The sequence below is a fragment of the Chionomys nivalis genome, chromosome 8, assembly GCF_950005125.1.
Source record: "Chionomys nivalis chromosome 8, mChiNiv1.1, whole genome shotgun sequence".
NCBI classification, from domain to species: Eukaryota; Metazoa; Chordata; class Mammalia; order Rodentia; family Cricetidae; genus Chionomys; species Chionomys nivalis.
Window position 1 is genome coordinate 35,384,754 of NC_080093.1, and position 24,396 is coordinate 35,409,149.

At 43.5% G+C, this 24,396-nt stretch overlaps 1 protein-coding gene across 16 annotated transcripts in view; it reads right to left on the reverse strand.

The window, feature by feature from the left end:
- Positions 1-24,396, reverse strand: part of Trpm3 (transient receptor potential cation channel subfamily M member 3) — a 492,783-nt gene that overhangs the window by 36,355 nt on the left and 432,032 nt on the right. For 9 of the 16 annotated variants that reach the window (XM_057778232.1, XM_057778230.1, XM_057778229.1 and 6 more), the window contains one exon: positions 20,358-20,532. In XM_057778232.1, the coding sequence (XP_057634215.1) occupies positions 20,358-20,532 (175 nt within the window). Of the gene's footprint in view, positions 1-20,321; positions 20,533-24,396 lie in introns of all 16 variants that reach the window. The other 7 variants (XM_057778228.1, XM_057778225.1, XM_057778222.1 and 4 more) reach the window with 1 other exon arrangement.

Here is a 24,396-nt window from a genome sequence, read left to right on the forward strand (position 1 = left end):
CGCCTCTCCTCTCTAGACTGTCCATCCACAGGGAAAACTTGTCTCAGTTTGAATCCTGCCACACCTCGAAACACAGAAGAGACAGAGAATAGAAGATCCAGGCCCTGGGACCAGCCAGCATGCCTTCAAACCCAAGAACTGCCATTCATAGGCTGTCCAATGCAGGACACATATGCTCCCTGGGACTGTTCTTCGGCCATCAGTGAGTCATAATCAGAGCTTTGTATAGAGATTTAAGTATAGTGTCTAGCACATTGGAAGCACTCAAGAAATACTAGCCTTTCTCTATGAGAGGCCCTGGAGCTTGGAGATCTCAGCCCAGACAAAGGTCCAGCTTGGTCCTTCAAATAGCAGTGTATCTTATTTAAGTTGCTAATTAGGCAACTATGAACCATTGGAATTTCCTGACACAGGCCACTATTGAACAACAAAATTGGCCATTTCCCCATTTCCTCAGGTTCAACAAATACAATAATATTCTCTGTATTTAGTTCGTTAAAAATATAGGTTCAATCATAATATATCATAGGTTCCTCGTGGGTATTAAATGAATTAGCACTCATAACTGTGTGGGGACAATGCCTGCTTGGTATAGAGGAATGCTATGAATGGCTGGAGAGATGGCTCAGTGGATAAAGGGACTTTCCGGCACACCTGATGATCTGAGCTCCATCCTGGCATCTGCATGGTAGAAGGAGAGAATCAACTCACAAGAGTTTTTCTTCTGATTTCCACATGTGTACCATGACATGCATGCACATGTGGGTGCACACACACACACACTCACACACACACCCTTTAATCATGTGTAGTGTCTGTATTGCTGGGAATTGGTCTACAGCCTCCTGTATGCTAGGCAAGCAGTCTGTCACTTGAGTTATAGATAGATGTATATGTTTATATATTCTTAGCTCTGGAAAGTGATATTGCCATTTCTATTAGTAATAGCATTTGCTGTTGTTATTTTTGTTACCCTTAGGCATAATTACTGCTCAACTCCACACTTTTTTTTTTAAATCAAGAATTACCTCTGTAAGAGCAACAAGTGCTTTTAACTATTGAGTCTTTTCTCCAGCCCTATAGTTCTGGTTTTTTTGAGTTAAGATCTCATCTAGTTGAGATTGGCTTCAAACTCACTTTGTAGACAAGGGCGACTTTGAACTCCTGGTGTCCTGCAGCCATCTCCTGAGTGCTAGGATTACAGGTTTGTGTCACCATGCCTAGATTCACACTAATGACATTTACTTATTTATTGGGCACAGGCTAGGGAAGTACTCCATCCTTGAGATACATCCTTACCCCTTCTCCAATGACGTTATCTTTTAGTGACATTGTATCATTTAACAAAATATAATTTTTATAGCAAAATTTTCATATGCCAAATTAACTAAGAACCTACCTAGTGATTGTAAGTAACTAGATCCCTAAAACAGCACCATTCTGGACTCTGAACAAATTTGTTTAGTTATTCTTAATCTTATCGGACCTGGCATCTCTTTTTCATGATAACAAGTTTCTATTGTCTTCTTTAGTCTGTTATGGTATAGTCTGCCTGTTTTCATAACTATGGAAAATCAATAGTATGTCTTTTCATGTTAAAGAACAAAAGGAACAAAGTAACAAACATCTGAACTTATAAATATTCAGGCATAAGTATTCTAGATGTTGCTATGAGGCAATTGTGTTTGAATATAAAGAGAATTTCCAGGAATGGGACAGACACAGATGGAGATGGATGTAAGCACCAAATACAGTGAATGCTTTGTCATGAAAAAGTTGATTTTTCCAAGATGGTGAACCACCCTAGAGAAAGTTCCACAACAAACAAAATGCCACCTCCCTTGATTTTCATGGTGGTTTCATGACTGGAAAAATCCATGACTTATTAAGAACATGCAAAATGTTGTATTAACGTATTTAAATATACGGTGGAGTTAAATCCAGATAATTATAACCAGGGTTTTTATTGACATAATTGTTTTCTGGGATACTAAAAATCTGTAGACAGAGAACAAGGCTTGATTGTTAGATCTTATCCCTCTAAGGACTGGCAAGGAAAAATCACACCAAGATTTCTAAGATAAAATTCCCAAAATATAGAGGCTAGGTTGCCTCAGTAAAAGCCACCAAGAGCAAAGTTGAGTTCAGTCACTTCAGTTTACAGAGAGGTGCTAGGTTAGTGTAATATGATCTGCTCTTTCGGACAAAGTTGAACTTGAAGTCCAGTTTGCCGGCTACTAAACTACAGGATTGTTGGATCATCAACCATACTGGGAACCTTTGGATCAGTGCTATAGTGGAGGTCTAATCATGCAAATCATATCACACACACACACACACACACACACACACACACGTCACCCTCCTCAATGTCTATATTAATTCCATTCTTATACAGGGTCATTACTAGCTTTTGCACTAACAGAGGCATGAGCTCAAACCTTTATGCTGCCTACAAGGTCTGTGCGACCTATCCCTCGCCTGCCTCTTTAGTTTTGCTTAGTATCATTTCCTCCTTACCCATTATGCTTCCACCTTGTTGGTCTATCATCAAGTTCCCAGCAGGATTCCCTCTCTTTCCCACCTCAGGATCTCTGCACAGATAACTTTACCTCCCTAGGTTCTTCTGACGGACTTCTGTGAAATTTGCCTAGCTTGGCTTAGAAGCAAGTCACTTCCTGAGAGAGATTTTTCTTGTCTTTTTTCATAGCTTCCGTCTTTCTTCATCACAGATTATAGGGCTCAAGCTTCTGTGTTTTTTTTTTCAACTTACACATATGTTTTTCTGGCATGAATATCTGTGCACCACATGTGTGCCTGTTGCTCACAGAGGCTGGAAGAAGGTGTCAGATCTCCTGAACAGTTACAGACAGCAATGAACCACCATGTGAGTGCTGGGAATCTATCCTAGATCTTCTGAAAGAGCAGCCAGTGTTTTTAATCACTGAGCCATCTCTCCAGCCCAAGCTTGTGTTTTTATGTGTATGTTTCTAGGTTTATTATCTGATACCTCCAATAGACTGCGAGTCTGAGGGAGAGGAAGAGGTGGTGGCAGCTTAATGAGCTTCATGAATTCCTAGCACACAGCACAGAACTGCTGGATCCAAGAGTGGATGAGTAATTGGGTCAGCTGCTCAGAATGACCTTCAGACTGGCTGGAAAGCAGAGACATGCCAGAAACAATCAAGACCTTTTTCTGTGATGAGCACATCATAAATGCATTGGTTCTAGCTTGTTTTCGAGAGAGAAGCTTGCTGTTTGAATCAGCTTGTTTTGGCTTCTTTGTTTTCAACCAAAGACGTGTAGAGGAGAAGCACCTCACTATTGAAATGAGTTGAGGCTCTCCCATCTCTCTGGAGCTAGCATCCCTTGCTGGAAGAACCTGGAAGAAACAGCAGCTTTTTGAAGTTTGGCGTCCCAGGACTCGACCTTACAATGCCCTTCATCCTTTCAATGTTACCACGGGTATCTCATCCCTGCATAGCTTGGTTTTGTGTCTTTTGTTTTGTTCTTTTCTCAAACTTTTGCCCTTGGGAGTCACTTTCATTAATCTGGCACACCTGCACACTACCAGCCCTGCTCTTACTGTTTTTCTATAAATGCAGCACACTTTGACATCAACATAGATTTTGGTTTAATAAAAAATCGGTAATGTGCGTGAGTGCCTCGGTTTCTGAGCTCATTACTTTCATTCTGCAAGGCCTGCTCTCATATGGGGCAGCATTGTTGGGAGGGAGATCCAAGGCAGACCCAAACACAGCTTCAGTAACAAACTGAAGGGTACACCTGGTTCTGTCACGGACTGTCCCTGCACACTAGAGCAGACTGTTTATAGCCTGGTTCCCCACCCATCCTGTGCCTACCATGAACACGAACTTCTAGGGCTAGGGTTTAGGCCCCATCCTCCATGTTAACCAGTACGGAGGTTGAGAAAATCTGGCCTACTAGTTTCCAAAATTCAACTCCCAATCATTGCTTCTGAAGGGGAAAGGCCTCAATGCAATTGCCTTGCCATCTGGAAAGTCCTAAATGGAAATTATAAAGAGGTCCCTGTAGTGTCGTTTAAAATGTATTTTAATAAATAAAGACTGCCTGAAGATCTGAGAGTAAACAGTCCATTGTTCAGTCTCATAGACCAGATTATGGTAACACACACCTTTAATCTCGGCAGCCATAATGGCACACATCTTTAATTCCAGTAGCCACAATGATGCACACCTTTAATCCCAGTAGCCACACTAGTTGCCATAGAAACTGGGTGATGCATGCTTTTAATGACGGTGGTGCACACCTTTAATCCTAGCCCGAGAGAGGAATATAAGATGGGGGGAGGACAGCTCTCAGATGCAGTCTCCTTCTGAGATTCCAGGAGGCAGGATCGCCATTTCGGACTGAGGTCAAGGTAAGAGCCAGTGTCTGGCTGTTTTGATTTTCATATCTTCAGGTTGAACCCCAATTTCTGAGCTTTTATTAATCATGCTTCAGGTCCCAAATGCTAAGAAACCCAAGAGTACACTTTGCTGTACAGCCTTCTCTAAGCGTGTTGCGCTCAGTGTAGTATTGCAGCCTGCATCTCAGGGCGCACTTTTTAGTTGCCTTGCCCTCGCAGTACTTATCTGCCTCTGCCCCCTACCCCCAGGCTGTTTCCTTTGCAAATACTGCATTCTTGTTGGCATGACTGTTTTGATGGTGAATGCTACTTTATATCCTCATAAAGGCAGCTGAGATTCCACTAGGAAGACACGCTATATTTTTCCATGTCTAAGTCATCCATGATGAGGGCTTCTCAACGCCTCTGTTGCTATTACTAGTAATAGAATTACTATTCTAGAACTATAGCCACCTTTCAGGGGGCCAAGTGATGGCCCTTTATTGGATTTCTGGATAGGGGGGTGTCACTGGCTTCTGCGAGATTCTCCATCCTCTTGACAGTTGGCTTGTGACAGACACTGTGCTCTTTCAGAATGGCCATAAGCTGTTGTGATTCTTACATCTCCAGCAGGGTACTTAGTAAGTACCTTAGAACAGGGTACTTAGTAAGCAAAGGAATGCAAGATAGAACATAGCACTATAGAAAGGTTCAGGGCAAGGGGGAGAGTTCTGAAGTCAGATAGGAGCAGCCTTCTGCTGTCATGTAGAAAGCAAGACAGACTTGGGCGCTGGGCCTGGGTTCCAGTTCAGCCTCAGCTGTATGCCTTGGCAAATTCTTTACTCTTCCTTATATCCATCAGCTGACTTGGACTAGGGCGTAGCAGTGTGTCATAAGCCTGTCCTGGTGCCAACTACTGCATCAGGTACTCGACAAGTGTTAATTGACTTTCCCTTTCCTTAGTCATGCAGAAGAAGCCCGCGGAGCCTGTGACCCTGCCTTTGTAACACACTTAACAGAGACCATGGGAATTTTGGTATTCAGTACAGTCTACTTAAATATATCTGCTGACCATTTGGCAAAAAGGCGGTGACATTTTTGATACTTGATAGGGTTTGCAATCTTAAATCTACAGAAAAGAATTCAGTCTTTGAGTGCTTGCCCTGCTTGCAAGAGGCGTCCCCTGCCCCGGATATTCAATTACTTACTGCATAATAGAACCGCATGCACCGTCTATCGCTCTTTCTGTAGGTGAACATTATGTCCCTCAGGTGGCACGAGCGGCTTTGAAGTACTTGTCAGCAACTGGCCTTCCTATGCAGTACTGGAACCATTCAGTTCACGGTGGTATTTGACTTCCAAAGCCCTTGAACAGAATATTAAAAAGGGTCCGTGCCAGTCTCCCTTCCTTGCTTCAGGAACTGTGCTTTCGTGAAGCTGAGCGCCATGGGATCCTCAGGCTAGTGAGCGGCCCCTGCTTAAGGACTGTTTTGAATTTGTTTTGCTGGCATTGATTAGCAGCTATCACTACTGAGTCCCATCAGCCTTATAGACCAGATTACAGTGACACACACCTTCACTCTCAGTAGCCATTAATGGCACATATCTTTAATTCCAGCAGCCACAATGATACACACCTTTAATCCCAGTAGCCATACTAGTTTCCATAGAAACTGGGTGGTGCATGCCTTTAATGACGGTGGTGCCCACCAGAACTAGTTGATAAGGCTCCATTGCTGAAGGAACCCTACACTTTGGCTTCAAGGTAGGCAGAAGCCAAGCTTAAATTGAGCTGGAGGCTTCCTTCCTGTCGTCTAGCATGGATGGCACTACGGGTTTCTGTAAAGAAAAGGCATCAATGGGCTAACCCAGCTGTGAACCCTACTGTCTACAAATACCAACCTGTTAGGCAAAATGTGCCCACTGATTCTGTAGTGGCACAGCTGTTGTGGGGCTAACCAATCCCTTTCTGATTGGATTTTAGGTCCATTCCACAAGGAAGAATTCATACTTGGTACTATAAAACTCGCCAAAAACCTACGGCTAAGGAGATATTGGGCCCCAGAGGTGAATGTAATAATGTTGTTTAGCTAAATCATCATAGTGCCACGCTGCCTTTTAAATATTTATGTTTATACCCCTAGGTAAACGCTATTCCAGAAACAAATGGCTCAAGTGACAATTGAGTGTTCAACCCCAAACAGGACATTTATACTACCACCTTTAAGGATCAGGGAACAGTATTAAGGGGGAGGCAGGAAAAAAAAAATGAGAATTGTAAGATAGGGAGAGGACCCATAAAAATGCAGTCATGCAGCCAATGTAATCATGACCTCATGGCAGCTGAGATGGTCTGTAATGGACCTACACAAGACTGGACTCATTGAAAGGCTACCATGAATGTGGGTGGGCTTCCAGGGCCATACGCCTTGATGCTGAATAATTGGCTACTACTGATGATCATTGCCTTTAGTTGTATAATCACCAAAGAGCCTCTAGTGGGTGGTTCCAAACTCATGGTCACACAGGCAGCCGTGCTTAAATCCTGTTAGTGAGTCACAACAACAAAGTTGTAGATTTGCAAAGGGAACTTGTCAGAAAGAACAGAGGGAAATCCTAGAGGTTGGGAGAGATAAGGGTTATAATCAGATTTCATACTATAAATGTATGCAATTGTCAAAGAAAAAGCTCAATGAAATTTAAAAAATAAATAAAATAAAAACAAAATTTGTAAGCCAGATATCCCCTTGCTGGGTGAGGTTAAGTGGTCATATTATCCCTGGTTGAAGATCAATGAAATGGATTTGAACTTTGGGAGGCCATCATCATCATCATCATCATCATCATCGTAATCATCATTTATTTGGCAGTGTTAGGGACTAAACCCACAACCTTGAACATACTAGAGAGTGTCCTATCACCCCAGATCCTGGGAGATTTTTCTGTGGTCATAAGAAAGGCTCTGTGGGTATATTTCAGCTTCTTGTGGCAATCCTGAGACATGTCTGATGTGTTTGCAGGTTGGCAAAGGATGGACTAAGAATTAAAAAAAAAAAAAAAAGCAAAAAGTGTGGAGAGGGAGAGAAGAGAGAGAAAGTGAGAGATGGAGAGAGATGGAGAGAGAGAGAGAGAGAGAGAGAGAGAGAGAGAGAGAGAGAGATATGCATTGGCTTTTCTTCCTCCACTCCTCCCTCCTGCAGGGCCTAAAGAGAGAAGGTGGGGCACAGAAGGAAAATACAGGCTAAACTGTCAGTGCTGGTCTGGGGAGGAACTTGGGCTTCCAGTAATCCTGCTACTTCAAACAGCATTAGAAATGTCCCGCAGGCAGCATAAAGATGGTTTTTGGAGAAAGCAAGCTATTCACCAAGGTGCTTGGGAAAATTGCCATGCAGGCACAGTCCTTCTCCACCAGCATGCCTAGGCCCTGTTCCCTGTCCTGCAGCCACACAGTTGCCTCATGCTGCCCTCTGGCTGGTCAAAGCCCACTCCATCCAGCCTGAGCCATCTGCTGCGACATTTCCTGTCCAGCTTCCAGCTCTCTGTTTCTGAATGCTGATTTCAGCAATTTGGAGAGTTAAGATTAAACGCACAAATACTTCGCCCTAAGGAGAGATGAGTCTGCAGGTTTGACCCGGCCAGGGGATTCTGGCTCTTCCAAGGGAAGCTTGCTAGTCCTCAGTCAGGGAAGTTTTGGAACAAGAGCATTTGCCTGCCTTCTCTGGCTTCCCTGAAGTGAGCATGATCTCTCTGTTCCTCTCTCACTTGGCTTTTCTAAGTTAGAGATCTCACTTAGAAAGAGGCTGCACACAAGATGAACTGTGAAGAGACCCACATTTCTCAGCTTGGCACAGAAAGTGTTTCTTAGCCATCTGTCTTCCTAACCTCATCTCCTCCATTCATTCCTTCAAACGCTGGTAGGAAAGATGGACACAGTCTCTAGTCCCAGCTCCTCCGCTAAGAACAAGTGGTCACATAAGAAACTAGACAAAAACAACACGTCAGACTAGGGTAGGTTCAGGAGGCCTGGGAGTGTCTTGTATGGGGCACTAACCTGGAGATTAGTTTGCGGCTGGCAGAGTGGGGAGACCTCCTGTCTTTGTTCTTTCCAGCCTCATCTGCTAACACCTGGCATGCTTAGTCATCTGTCTCTGACTGGACATGACAGTCCTCTCTTTAGAATGGTTTGTCTGTCTGAAAAACTCCTAGTACCATTCACAATCCGGCTGAATTCTTATCACCAGGCAGATGCCTCTGACTGCCCACTGCTCTGCCTCTTTGCTGAGGTGTGGCTCCCTGAGCCTACTGCTAAACTAAACTGTGTTCCCCTTTCTTTCAATGGAAGTCCTTGTAAGTCACCCCTATGGAAACAAATCACACCAATTTGTAATGGTCTGCTTATACGCCAATCTTCCCCATTAAGTGTTCTTCAAAGGCAAAGAAGTAAAGTCCCTTTTTAACCTCTGTTTCTGGCAGAGAGCCGGATATCCGGAAGTATTCGGTATCACTGAATGGACCCATTCAGACTAAGGATAGCAGGCTGTTCCCTGCATTCTTTCCTGTATTAGACGGTAAGATTTAATGCCCACATAGAAGGACTCAGAGAGCTTATATTTCCAGTGTCACTGCTAAGATCAAGAAATAGTTTATCTACAAGAACAGAGGTTAAGACAAAGGTTCAAAATTCTACAGTAGACTGGAATCTACTGTCTTCTAAACTCATCCTGAACCAGGGACCGGCCATTCTAGAGACCAAATACTTAGCCCAAAGTCAGGCAAGTTTCAGTTAATCATCCCTCAGCAGATATGGCCATAAATGTAGCTGCAGGAAGTTATTTGCTCCAGGGGACATCATCTTTCCAAATCTGTGGCACCTTTCTTCCTTACACGCTGCCTCCAGGCTTTTATGAACTGCCACATTCTAGGGCAATTAATGTAGGTGCTTGCTGGCATGGTCTAACTGTTAACCTGGGTGCAGAACACCTATTTGTTAATACAGATCCATTAAAAATCAAAATGGGCATCCTTGGCTCTGCTTTCGGTGGAGATCAACCATCTGGTTTACTGTGTTTGGTCAGAACGCTGTGCATTTGGAAAGGCTGTGGTTACAGGATGTACAGCAGTTACCTCCAGCGTGGCGCTGCTTAGAGCAGGGGGGCTCTGCAGGGCCTGTCTGTCCTTCCGCTAGGCTCACACAACCCTCCCTCTTTTTCTCGGTGCTCTCACAATGAAGGGCCTCCCCCCCCCCCCATCTTTATAAATGTCTAACAGCTAATCTATGTGTACATATTAGAACGAAGGCTTTGTCCCTAATCTATTCCTTGAGCCTGGCTATAATTTTCTAAAGGACACCCCTTGCTAAGTTTCAGGTTGTTATCAACTCTTGGATTCTCTCTCAGGACACGTTTGTTTCTCCCTTTTACTCAAGGCGTGCATGCCTGTGCTCTGAGCCCACGATCATGCCTTTCAATTTAACCCATTGTAGTTCCTTTGTAAACACTCAGTTCCTTTCCACGGTCAGGCCTGACATTCACAGCACCCTGATTTCTCTAGCTCCATGGGCCTGCTCACTGGAATCTGCTTGTTTGGTTGGTTATTTAAAGCTGTCGACAACACCGCTTTTCTCTGTGTCTTGCTCCGGGTTGTTTAATCATGCACTGGAGACTTTCTGAGTTGCTTCTTTGTGCCAGACACAGCTTGAGCTGCTGAAGCTACAGCAGCGAACAGAGAGAGGTGGTTTTTGCCCCCATGGAGTTGGCATAATAAAGGAAGCTTTTTGTTCTAGGGCTGAGCTGTCCGATATGGCACCCACTCGGGATCTACAGCTGCTCGAGTTCAAATCCCAATTAATTAAAATGAGACAAAATAGAAATGCTAGTCCTTCATTCACGCTGGCCATATTTCAAGTAGTCAGAAGCATGGGAGATCAGCAGCTCCAATCTCAGATAGCACAGTTCTGTCACAGGTGGTTCTACCACAAGAGTGTTCTAGAAGAATTTTCCAGAACCATCCCTTGACTCTATAAAACCCCCGTGGACACACAGAGACATGATTTAGAATGACAGGGCTACAGATTGTCATTCTTCACATGTAATTTCCCTTAGAAGCATAGTTTATGCGCAGTACTCAGGAACCTGCACATTGGCAACACCCAGTTTTTAATAATAAGATGGCTAAATTAATTTGGTGGGGTAAGATTTTGAGATAGAGTTGGCTCACTGTTTCTGAAGGCTCTGCATTAGCCAGAAATGGAAGGAAAATACTGGGGTGTGTGTAGGGGGGTGACAAACATTGTCTGCACCAAACATATAAGAGAGAATAAGCATGTTCTTAGCATTTATACTGTTTTGGGCATTTGCAATTTGGAGATAACCTAAAAGTATACAGGAGGATGTGCCTAAGTTGTTTGTATAAAGGACTTGTACATCTGTGGATTTTGGTAGCCACAGGATGAGGTGAAGTCCTGAAGCCAGTCCCCTGTGGATACTGGGATGACAAGCCTGTCACTTTCCATTCCTGCCTTTGGACCAGGTGTTAGCTTTGTTCTCAGCGTTTCATGGCTAGGAGAGGTATCATTGAGAACCCAGAGAAAACCTATCTTTCAGGTTATTCTCTTATGTTTTTGGTTGTGAGCCTAGCCTTTAATGGCTGAGCCATCTCTCCAGCCCTCAGGCTATTCTCTTATAAATTCTCAGGGACCTGAGAATGTTTGTAGAAGGAAGCACAGAAAGGAAGATTTGGGGGAGCATACTCAAATGTCCTGACTGAAGCAGGGCTACAGAAGAGATAATGGGAGTCTGCACATAGATGTGAGTGTGGACGAGAGTGAATGTCAGTGCACCTGGGCTTCGTGGGACCAGGCTGTGCGATCCCGGGAGTTCTGCTGTAAGTAGCAGGTTTTTTTTTTTTTTTGGGAGAGAATGTTTCTGGAATCTGGGACTGTGGGGAGACATTCTAACTTTGCAGGGCTGGAAGGACACACTGACTTTGAGCAGGAAGCTATATGGACTAGCAAGTCAGCCCTGCATCCTGCCCCTCCCATCCTAAACCCTACTCCATAGCCTCAGGCAGTACTTGCCTCCCAGTTTTAAGAGGATAAATTCAAAATTGAAATAAGTGGAATTCTAAGGTAAACACTGACTTCCTGGCAGCATCTGTATTTGTGGTCTGGGAGCAGAGTTCACCCCAGAAGTTGTATGGTTTCCTTCTACATACAGGAACCCAGGCAACAACTGATGTCCTCCTCTTTACCGGGCCATTTTATTTGGAGTAGTAGAATAACATATTCCTGGGAGGTAAGCACATCTAATGCTTTTGAAAAAAAACTTGAGTAGTGAGGAAACTGATTCCATCCTGAAGTTCAATGGATCACTGTAGGAAGGAAACCATACACTTACATGACTTGTTGGCTTAGTCAGAAGTCTAATCAGTCTGCGTGGCCGATCTGGCCCTCCTTTTGTTCTTGTAAATAAAGTTTTATTGACACATAGCTATACACACTGGTTTGTTTCTTGTCTAGGATAACTTTGGGGGTAAAATGGAAACACTGCTAACTATGACAGAGACCATATTGCCCTGAAGCAACATCTAGTCATTTCTGGAAAAAAAATTGCTCACACCTGTCTGGCCTGGCTTACAAATTCCTTAAAGGCAGGACTATATCCAAATATTTTCCTTTTTCTTCACAGGCCTTGTGCGTACAAAGCAAGACTTTAAGAATACAGAATAGACTGGAGTGATTCTTTCAGCGTCAAGCATGACTTCTTAAAGAGACTCCTGGGAACAATGTGTCTTTTATTACAGCTACTGATCACAACTATTAAAGAGGGTACAGTCATCTTTCTATCAGCCATGTTGTTTTTTTTTTTTTTTTCTTTATGTTTTGGGTCAGGGTCTCAATCCTTCCTCAGTTGTTGGGATTTCAGGTCTGTGCTACCATGCACAGCTCTATATAATGCTGGAACTTGTGTGATTTGACCTTTCAAGGTCATGCACTGTCAGCTTGGTGTGCTATCTGGTGATGTTGAGATAGGGAAACCTTTAAGAGCTGGGGGTCCCTTGGAGGTAATTAGGTTGCAGAGAAATTCCCCAAAAGCATTAATAGCAGTTATTCAGGGTGGGTTCCCTCTCTTAAGAGTGGAGTTATACAAAACAGGGTGAGCCCGGCTCTTTGTTAGTCTCTTGTTCCTTGTGTTGCCGTGTGATTTCTTTCTCACATGTTCCCACCATTATGACAACATCCATCATGAAGCCCTTTCCAGAGCCCAGAAGATGCCAGTGTCAAGCTGGCTTTGTTCATGAAGCTGAAGAACTAAACAAACAAGCCCTCCCCTTCTCTCTTCTCCTTTTCTTGGCTTTTATCTCTCAGACTTTTAGAGGTGTTTTTTTTTTTTTTTTTTTTTTTTTTTTTTTTTTTTTTTTTTTTTTTTTTTTTTTTATCAAATGTGTGAGTCTCCAGTTTCAATCTTCAAGTGCTGGGATAATAGGTGTGTGTCACCATGCATCTCTTTTATTGTAAAGTCCCTACCAATAAAAAACTAAGAAGGGGGTAATGGGAGAGCTGACTGTCACATTGTAAATGTGGGTGGTTGCATGAGCCATCTGCTGTGTGTATAATCCAGGATGCTCACGGTTTCCTACCTTGCTGGAAAGGTGTCTCCAGTGTGAACGATGTTGGGTTTTCGCTGAGGAAACTTAGAGTCTGAGGGCCTATCCCAAGTCAATTTCTTCCAGAAGCATCACTGAGGAGAGCTTTAAAATGAGTGTGATTTACTTACTGAAGGGAATATGCACAGTGGGAGCAGAATGTGTGTGTGTGTGTGTGTGTGTGTGTGTGTGTGTGTGAGAGAGAGAGAGAGAGAGAGAGAGAGAGAGAGAGAGAGAGAGAATGAAAGGCCAGGAAAAAAAGTGCAACTTCAGGTAAAGCTGGAGTCCATACCCCATCTCACTGGGAGCTCCAGGGTATGGGCTGTGCCTCACTTTCGGGAAGGTATTCAGCAGCCTCAAAGTAGGAGTGGGGGCTTCAACAAGAGTCAAAACAGCTAAGTGTTTATATTCCCCACATTTAACAGGTGAAGCAAGGTGCAGGATTTCTTGGGATCCCCACTCTTGGGTCACCTTAGGTTCTCTGGGTAACGAAGAGACTGCAAAAATCCTGGGGCCAGTTATCTGAATGTAAGCCCAGTATTAGAGACCATGGAAACAGAGGGGTGGTTGCAAAACCTGGAAAAGGGGGTGAGGGGGAACCAGGTATCCACCACATTGCTAACTGGATGCCTATGTTTATTAATGTGCTACGAGGTTATACACTATGTTAGCTAGCTCTCTCTCTCTCTCTCTCTCTCTCTCTCTCTCTCTCTCTCTCTGTGTGTGTGTGTGTGTTGTGTGTGTGCGTATGTGTGTGATAGCCTAGGCTGGCCTCAAATGCAAAATCCACCTGCCTCTGCCTCATGAGTCTTTTCTTACCCTAACTAACTCCTACTTTCTAACCTAATTTTTTGTACTTGTTGAAGAGGACAAGATTAAAAAGCACTTTTAAGGAAGTGTACTGATTTGTCTCTGTTGAAAGGGACAAATACTTCTTATATTGCTTTTTGCTACCAAGAAATTTGCAATTGGGTGACAAAATAGTTCCCATAGTCAGATGGGAGCTCAATATTCCTTCTCATTACAAATTTTGGGGGATTAGTATAGAAGACTAAGAGAAAGTTATGGGAATTCAAGATGTATTATACCCCTGGAAACTCTTCTTCTGTGGGGCTACCTAGGACTCACATTGGAGGGGTTATGGTAGAGTAGACAATATATGGATTTTGAAGTCATGCCAACCAGGGTGGATCAAAAGTATTCTATTAAAGGCACTGGAGTAACCAGGCTTTGAAGAAAGGTCTCTTCAAATGGCTGGAGAATTATCCATCTCAGGAGAGGCTGGAACCCTAGCACAGAAATGAAAATTCTTAGCAAAGAGGTCACCAATGACTCTTCTAACCATCCACTTAGTTGACCCTTTTCTCTTGGTAGGCTTTGCCATTTTTGTGATTCTGTTCTTGGTACCTTACCCCAGCCGCTCTTCTCTCTCTACTGTGTTCTCTACTTGTGCTCATCCATCTTGGCTTTCACAGAAAAAGACATCCTAAAATCTACACTTCCAGTGAAGATCTTTTAAAGTAATTAATTAACCTTTATTTACATGTATATGTACGCACCTGCTTGTCTGTATGTGTAGAATATGCATGCAGGTACCAGCAGAGGCCAGGAGAGGGTTTCATATCCCCTGGGACTAGAGCTGCAGGAGTTTGTGAACTGCCCGATGTGGGTGCTGGGGACTGAATTTGGGGCCCCCAGAAAGAACAGCGAATGCTAATCATGGAGCCATCTTCTCAGTCCCCCGTTTCATATTTAATTCGTTTTATAGTTCAGCACATCCTGTTGAGCTTCATGACTTCCCTGGACTCTGTACAGGATCTACAAACTCAATCTAACCCCAATGGGACACCAGGCCCATGCATATTTATCTTCCCAAGTTTCTCTATGGTTTTTATACTTTAGACTAAGTCAGGGATCCCAGGGCAATTTCCCATTCCTCCATTTTGACTCCCTGCCCATTTCTTCTACACTCTTGGTACCATCTGACTTTGTCCCCGGTCATCCTCCAGTCTCCCGCTGCCACCATTCCCATCGCTACCACATTAGGGATGTTCTTTCATCTCTCACTTCCCATCTCCCTTCCTCCTCACGATCTCCATCTTCTTTTCCCTCTCCTTCTCCTTCCAGACCCATCTGTCCTGCTTCCTGTCTCCTACCTCTCACTCTATAGCGAGCCATGATAAATCTTTTTTTTTTTTTTTTTTTTTTTTTGTGCCTGGAGCTTGCCACTCTGGGTCTCAGTTTGGATTGCTATTCTCTCTTCACACCCCTGCTCCCATCTGCCTAGCACACATCTGCTCATATTTCAGGGCTCTGCTCAGCTTTCTTCTTCTCCGCAAGGCCTCATCTATTACACCCATGCTCCTACTCCGTGTGGGACTGACTGACTTCCTCGCTGAGTGTCTCTTCAATCCATAGGCTGCCAACGGCAGGTTGCCCCCTCCTGAACTGTAAGTTCCTCGAAGGCAATGTCTCTTTCACGTTTCTTCCCAGACTTTGCCTTGCAGCTCATGGGTAGAAGAAAACACCCTTTGAATGAAGAATGGACTCCAAATAGAGGCCAACCTGGGAAGAAATTACCGTGGATATCATGATAGCGGAATGCATACAGGTCACAGCGGGGGCCTAATGCAGAGATCGCTCTGTTCTTTGGTAAATCTCATAAGCCCAAGTCTGGAGTAGTAAACAAGTCATGTGGGTATCCGTTGTAGTGTGGCCCGACTTTCTCAGAGACAGCCTGCATTGACTAACTTCCTTAGCAGTTTGTGAAAATGGAATCTCATGGAACAATTTCTTTTCCCCCCAAAGTGGGCACTGGCCCAAGTTTTCCTTCCCAAAGTACGCTTCCTGGTTGGGTAATGCACCCTATGCTCTAGCCGGTAGGCAACCCTGTGCTCCGAAGCCATTGGAGGTCAGTCTGAAATAGTAAGCAGTAGCTGAGACCAGAGTTCTGAGACCTGGAGCAAAACAGCTGAGATGCACACAGCTCGCATCCTCCTGGCTTCTGGTGTTTTATGTCCACCATCGAACGTGTATTTCAGACACTTGAGCTGTCCTACTTTCCTAGCCAGACCCAGGAACAATTAATTGGAGACAGGAAAGTAATTCAGGACAGTACTTTCCATACACATGGTTTGAGTCAAAGCCACAATGACAACCTGTATACCAAAGAGCAAGGGTTATTTTAACAGCAAAATGTTGTATTCAATCAATCAATTAAAACAATGAAACAAAGAAACCCCTCCTCCTTCAGATTACCTATTAATTTTAGATGAAAAAGCCCCAGGCACTAAGAAAAAAAAAATGACCCACGCACTAAGAAGATTGGATATTTAATTCAGAGGGGGAAATGCCTAGGTAATATTAAGCTCTCATGGTAGAAAGCAAGTCCTGGACATTCTGCTTCCCCAGTACTATCTAAACCTGTAAAAATACCCAGAAAAGCAGAAAGGAGGCCTAAATTTAGACCCACATTTAATGCATTCAAGAGCATGATTCATTTCTCTCCTGTCTTAGTACAGCCTGAGGAATCTGAATACACAGCAGAACACCCTGTAAGGAAGAAGCAGCCCCCATCCAGCCAGAGGCTGGAGCGTGTGGAGACACCCTGTCACCTCTGCTAACACAGGTGCACTTCCAAGGTCCCCGCCCACCAAGCCAGATCTCTGAGCTCACGAAAAACCATTCAAGTTTAATTTTTACTGCAGCCTTGGTGTGGATACTGCTGGGAATTTATGTATTCTGTTGTTGTTCTGCTTTTGAAATGAGTTTTCCTCCCAAGCACCTGTGGGGGCCTGGCTAGGGCCCTCACAGGCCACGCAGCATGGGTCACCCTAATGAGACTGCCCAGAAGAATGTTGTAGTTTGGTATTGGTGTAGTTAACGGAATGAAATGAATTATTTTGTGGCACTGGGTATTGAACTCAGAGCATCCTGTGGGCAAGGCAAATGCTCTACCACTGAGTTATAGACTCCAGGCAATGTTGGTACATTTAAGAACCCAGACTCCAAGTCACTATGGTAGCCCTTAGTTGGGCTTAGCAAGGTAATATACGTAGCATGAGTACTTAATGTCAATTACAGGTTATCTGAACAACAGCAGCAGCGGCAGCAACAGTAACAACCAAGTAAAGTAAAACCCAAATACCAACTGACCAACTAACTAGCCAACAACAGCAAGGTCAGTTCACATGAATCAGATCGGCACGAGGCCCGACCTCCATGATGAAAACGGCTGCTGTCTCTTCTTCATTTTCACCATCATCTACTTCTAACCACATCCTTGCACGCCCCGATCCCAAACCAGAAGCCAAACCCTATCCTCTCGGGTAATTTAGACTAAGCTTGGTATGTCATTTGTGTCAGTCCATTATGACTTAGAAGGCAAATGAACTTGTTATTTTGTGAATTTTAAAAATGTGATTCCAATTTTTTTTCTCAAGTTTTTAAGCACATTTGGAAAGTAACCTCACAGGTTTTATCCCATGGTCTTTGGATTTTTAGGTTAATTTCTGTCTAAAACAACAGGAAAATGGATGAAATTTATACCCAAAATACTACAGTTAGGTAACACTGCCTCCCAGAAGTGAGGGCATTCTAGCTGTCCTCCATTCTGAGGTGTGACATTGGTACGAAGGTCCCATTGCATATTCACACCAATCAGTCCCAGTTCAGAAAGAGATCATTCCCCCCCCCCCACATGAAATGGATCCAGCAACGGAGAAGTCAAAACATCCAGAGGTAGATATGGAGCGCGTGCATCAAGTTAGGAATGAGTTATCTGAGGTGCGTGGGAATGAGAAGCACTGGGAAAGGGCCACACGGGGCACACCCACGGGGCACATTTACAGGGCACATCCACAGCGGGGGCTTGGTAGACCACGGGAGGGCAGCGGGTCCGGGTGGGTATGAAATCCTATCAGCCTGAATACATGCTTCACACGCCAACCTGCACACGGCACAGAGAGGAGGCCACACACTGGAGAGCAGCGGCGATGATTTGAATGATTTGTACCTTTCTCAAATAGTTTGATGCTGGTTCTCCTGGGCAGTTCTGAAGAGTGGGGGCAGGCATCCAATCTCCACCGCGCCCATCTTGTGCCATAGTATAGGCATTTGAGTCATTAATAGGAGAGTGATGTCTGGTGACCTTGGTCGAATGTTATTTGAGGTTTGAGGACAGTTATCTAATTCCATTTGAGAAAGGACGAATCCTGTTTAGCACTCTAGACAGAAAACTGGCTGATTTAGCTTAGAACAGTCTGCCATTGCGGCCAACTTCAGAAGATCACAGAAGAGAGCAGGGTTTCAAGAAGGTTGCATCTACCTAAGGCTGGATCGGTTCTATTTTGGGATTTGGGGTCAAGATTTATCCTCACACACATAGAGCACCACAGATCTAATTCCCAGAGCGGGGGGAATTTTGTCCATTTTCACACAAAACATCTCCATTGTGTCTTTGGGGGTGGTGAGGAGATCTCAAGTTCTAAACTATAATCAGCCCTTCTTTTAGAACAGCGATACTAAATCCTTGTGTTCAGCAGATGGTAGTGTGTGTTGCACTAGGCTGGGTTCATAGTACAACATCAATAAATGGCCACATGTAGAGGGACAGACAGAAACCCATTTGTAAACCCATCCACACCCCCTTTCCTTTTCCTCCCCCCTTTCTCCCACACTACACTGTTCAAATACCCATGTGGACTTCCTCTCGTTCTTGGAGAAAAAGGGACAATTTGAAAAGGCAAAATAATGTAACCAAGTGGAAAAGCAATTTCTGGGTATGTATTCGTGTGTGTGTGTGTGTGTGTGTGTGTGTGTGTGTAATAGCCTTGTCTCTGAGGAGTATCAGCAGAGCAAGCTTTTAAAGTGTTGTTTGGCCTGGAGGGACCATTTGAAAGGATGCTCTCTACAGGAAATTCCTGTCCCTGGGAAACTGCCTTCTTCTGTCAGCCAAAGATACCGTAACTGGAGGATGGAGCTAAAATTCTTCCTCCGTGAGTTGGCTAAGTCTTATGGAACAGATATTTGTTCCAATTAGGTGTTCCAAAAAGTCGTGCTTGCCTCAGAGCCTCGGATAATGTGTTTTGAGAAGGAAAACGTATTTGTTCAGATCTATCGTGGAGGGGAAAATGATGTGTAACTGTGTTCTGTTGCCAGGATACCCACACTCTTCACAGGCCTGAGGACTTCCAAGCTCAGACGTCTTTTGTCCTTGTATGCTTAGGCCCCATCTCACCTGGGATGAGGAGGGAGAGCAGGTGCTGACGAGACTCTACTCCCTTTCTTACTAAGCTATGTGGTTACCTGACCCTAATCCGTGTTCACAGTCCAGGGCTCACATGGCTGACCTGTCAGCAAAAAATAAATGTCTGAAAAAAATGTTAATTCAACAGTGTTGGAGGGCTGTTATTTTCAGAGTTGAACTCCTCAGGGAAAATGAGAAGGAGCTGCTCCTGGGATTCAGCTCCACACTGAAACATGCTTCTCCCCTGATGCTTTCTTCCCCAAGTCATTTCCTGATGCCTGGTGTGCCCTGACATTTGGTCCAAATAAAACCCTGGAACAGACTCAGGACTACAGCTGTCCCCCAACTCCACACAAAAGGAGTTGTTTTTTTGCAGAGACTCTGTATCTAGTAGACTAACGATACGGGGGCTGCTGCCTCTTGGTCCACACTAGATCAATTGAGGATATAGATACCCCCCCCCCCCCGCACCTCAGCATCTACAGCCAACATCTTGGTCTATGACCTATGGGCATTTTCCATACTTCTTGGTAATGAATTCTGGCTTCATCTGTGTCTCAATATCTCTTAACAATGAGAAAGACTGTTGGGGAATAGCTTCTAGCATGAGGAAAATACCATACAGATGTTTGCCCTTAATCTTGAATTCTAATAATGAAATTGAGAATTGTTTATTTGTTCTAAAGTCAAGCCCTAGGAATTTGTTTTCTAAAGCCTAGCAAGGTGAGGGTTAAGGTAGGAGTGGGTAGTTTTGACATAATATATTCCCAGTAATGAAATATAAGAAAACCTTGCCTTAAGAGTTTGAGTTATACACAAACTTATATCATTTAAAGTGGTTCAGTTTTTGTATCAACTTTGATCTACTAGATGTCCGTTTGTATTACAGGAAGGACATACCTGAAGAAACAGTTGATGGCTATTTTGCTAAGGTATTATATTCACCTCCAGAGATTGTTTCCACCATGATAGCAAACTAGGAATCGGCCCTCTATCTTGAGCCATTTATTGAGGACAAACGAATGGACTTGGAAAAGACGTGACTCAATCAAAGTTAAATACCTGACTTTGGTGTATGAGAATCATAAACTTGCTTACGGTCTATCTGGTCTGCAAACACTTCCCCATAAATCATCCAATATGGCATGTAGAAGATATTCTTGGCCAGTTTCCAAGATGGCTCCTCATTGGGAAAGAGGATAGCTTGTCTGGCGACCCCAAAGCTCATCAGCACCACCAGCATAATGATGACAAAATACATCATGTCTATCATCTGGAAGGACAGAGAAGGAGAAATAAGAGAAAAGCCATGTGATTGAGGGTGCCTGTGAATGCTGACATTGAAGAAGTCCTCAGCTAAGAGGACAACTGGACTATTGAAGCTGATGTCTACATGCTGAATACTGATGTCAATTGCTAATTTTTTTACAAGTGCACACATAATTGAGCCCCTTCATTTTTATGGACGTCTATGGAATATATTTACATTTAGACACAGAAGGGCTAATCCTCAGAATTTGGGTTCTTCACATGGTTCCAGCACCATTTTTTTTAAAACTGTTATTAGAGAAGGCAAGTCGCTTGTTTTGGTTTCTTTCTTCTTAGGAAAATTAGAATTGGAATAGCTGGGCTATTTTAGGAACAAGTGCAGAGCAGCATATTTCTACTCTTAGTTCGAAGAGGCTAGCATGACTCGGGAAGCTCAAGAAAATGCAGGGTTACAATAGACCCAGGGCAGGAGGGCAAATGGGAGCCCCATCGCATTGCTGAATTCTCTGCCACGGATCCGTCTCTCAACAAGTCATCCAGTTTCTATGTTTCTCCTGTAGGGTATCTTATTATGGGGGGGGGTCTTTTCACTGGTCTTTAAGCTATGTAGCTTCATGACTGAGACCAGTGCCTGTTGACATGACGCATTTCCTCCCTGGTGTGAAGCCAGTTTCTCCTGACTGAAGCCCACCACCTTCACTCTTCCCACTTTTCCTTCTCCATCCCCTCGCTTGCTTCAATGCTATGTGACTAGGCATTTCTTTTTCCCTGCCCAATTGCTCTCTTTTCAACACTGAACAAAGAGTGGTGATTCTGAGTGGCTCTAAACCCACAACTTCTTTCTTTAAGAGATAGTTCCAGTGCATCTGCCTGAAAGATGGGTGTGCTGTCCAAGCTAGGCTAGCTGTGGGCCCTCATTCCATGGAAGCCGTGGTGAGGTAGGCATGTGACACAAGACAGGACTATCAGAATCTTCAGAACCTTTGTTTGTTTGTTTGTTTGTTTGTTTGGAGACAGGTCTCCGTATGAGCCCAAAGTATCTTAGAACTCATTGTGTAGATGAGGTTAGCCCGCAACTTCATGCTCTTCCTGCTTCTGCCTCCAGGGTGCTGAGATTACATAGCCTGTTCTATCATCTCTTTAAAATAGAAGTAGAGAGAGAAGTTCCCTTTCATTCTTCATAATGTTCATTCTTTGTAATCATGTAGCATGCAGGAGGCTGAGTTTCCCCACCAGTGAAGGAGCAGATAGAGAGAGCTAGTCCCAGCAGTGACCCAACCCCTGTCTCAGTCGTCTTTATGGTCTGTTCCACCCTGTTGTATAAGTCAGTATGTCCCTCACACTCATAAGTTACAAAGATTGGTTTTCACTCCTTGTGTGAAACTGTCTGACACCAAAGACTTCCTCCTCTTGGATATTATAGTGTAAGGGGTACCTACCCACAGAGAATGATGAATGATAATTATCAGTGATAAAGAAGGTTTCAGACAGTTTTACTTATTTATTATTGCTACTGTTGTGCTGAGGATTGGACAAGGGCCTATTGTACACTAAGCACACACTCTGTTATGGACCTATTTCCACCTCTAGCTTAAAAGACAATATTTTATGGTACTTAAACATTACATTCTTTCTGGGTCCCTTAGGACACAGGGGCCTCAATATATTTCAGATCAGTTTTCAAGACAACTTCAGAATACGTCTGCCCAAAATTTTAAGACCTTGAAGTGAGATAGGAAATTCTCTAAGATTCCTCTTTTCCATCTCCCTGCAGGCTTATGCTGGTTGTTATTCCTTCTTCCAGTTGGTGGTCGTGGGTCTCGAAGTAGGTGAGATGTCTGGGTAAAACATGTTCATAGGAAACCCATGCTTTATCTTCTCTCTTCTTTTTATTTTATAAAATTCTTTGACCACTTATTCATAGAAAGTTTATCAATGAAGGAGCACAGATGGGTCTTTGTGTTATATTTGGTTACACTTGTTAAAAGACGGGTGGGGCGGATTAGGTGGGCTCATGAGCGTGCAGGGCTAGTCGGACTGAAGGAAACTCAGAGAGGAAATACAGAAACGGCACCAACTTAATGTCTCAGCTTTTTTTTTTTTTTTTAAATTATTGTTTCTAATATCTACTCACAGGGTCAAAACAGCAAAAGAAAAAATTATTCCTCTATGCTGAGCTTTCTCTATGTCAAAGTCTTTACTGTCATAAAAATATCAGGATCTGAGTCCCAACAAGATGAAGAGGAGCAGACTTCTTTTGTTTTCTAAGTGAAATTATCCAGTGAGATCAGTGCTAAGATCCTGCCCAGTCTTACAAGTGTCTTTCAGTGTGTTCAACAAAGAATATCCACGGTGGGGAGGAAGCACAAGCTCTCAGGTGCCAGACAACCTAGATTTTGATCCTGACTGCTAGCAAAAATAGTTATGTGAGAAAAAAATCCACCAAAGAAAACTTTTTCCTGATCATTAAAAAAGAAAAAAGAAAGTTGGCTAAGTGGCCTGGAATGAGGTGCTTAATCTTGTTTTTAAATGCTGTAAGTGGGGTAATAATAACAATCACGCGATCACCTTTGGCTCAATGGCTATGCGGTAATTCTCATAAACGCTAATGTGTTATTATTGGAAGGTGAGGATCTGGAGTCAGGAGTTTGAACCTTGTCCCTGTTTCTCCCAGAGTCTGTTTATTAATGTAGGAAGGGTCTAAGATCAATTCCATGGGGTTTAACAGTTTTGAGGACTGAGATGCATCTCCCATGGTGCCTGGCACAGTATTGCACAGCTCCTCTCATGGCCTCTATTCCACGTTACGTAAGTGAGTTACTCCACAGTTACAGAGTTTCCTTAAGAAATAAAATATGGAAGGTCAGAGTCAGGATTTCAGGTAAACCTGACCTGCATATGAACAGGATTCACAGTGGGAAGAACGAAGAGGTTCTGTGCTGTCGGGTATTTATTTGATACACTGGTTGTTTTCCTTGACATTGTCAACACAGAAAATGATTTCAGAATGAGCACTTGGCCATCCTGTGCTTGGTGTCCAGAGACCGAGGCGCTGGGCTTCCTGGGTGTGGAGTGTTAAAGAGGACGCCTCTAAAGTTGGGGGCTTTGTATATAACACATCTGGGAAGACTCCTCAGCTTCCAGCTTGCCATCCATCTGGCTCACTGATAAACTCCAACGATGGATTTTATCTACCTTCTGGATCGATGACTCAATTATTGAACTAATTATCTTAAAAGCATCCTGTAAGAACTCAAAGTCCCCAAATTTCCTACTTATTCCTGACTGATAAATGAAGTCATTCATAAGTTAAAAAGTAGAGAAAAGACATCACAGCCCTCCTCCTCATTTCTTAGTAAGGTTTTATTTTAGTCAAAACTGGGGTAATTACGCCATTATTAAAATGATAGACATGGAAATTAAGATAATCTCACTGCATTAATGTAACTTTAGATGTTTCAAATATTTAAATGCCACCTAGACTTTTTAAAAATAATTGACTTGGTTTGGGTCTTTGAATATTCTGTTAAAATAAGGTTATCATAAAAAACTATCAGATTAAATAATCCCCTAATTAATAATCTTTTTATTTTAGTCAAAAAAGGGAAATGTAGTGGCATTTCATTTGTATTTTAATAAATAGAGCTAAAATGGGAGCCTAATGTAGTGGTTCATGACAGAGGGCAGCTCTGTGCTTCAGGGACATTTGGTAATGTTTGGAGACATCTTTGTTGTCTTAACTCTTCTCTTCTTCTCTCTCCCTCTCCCTCTCCCTCTCTCTTTCTCTCTGGTGTTAAGCATCCTGCAGTATGCAGACTTTTCAATAAAGAATTACGCAGTCCCAGCGGGGTGTGGTATGCATGCCTGT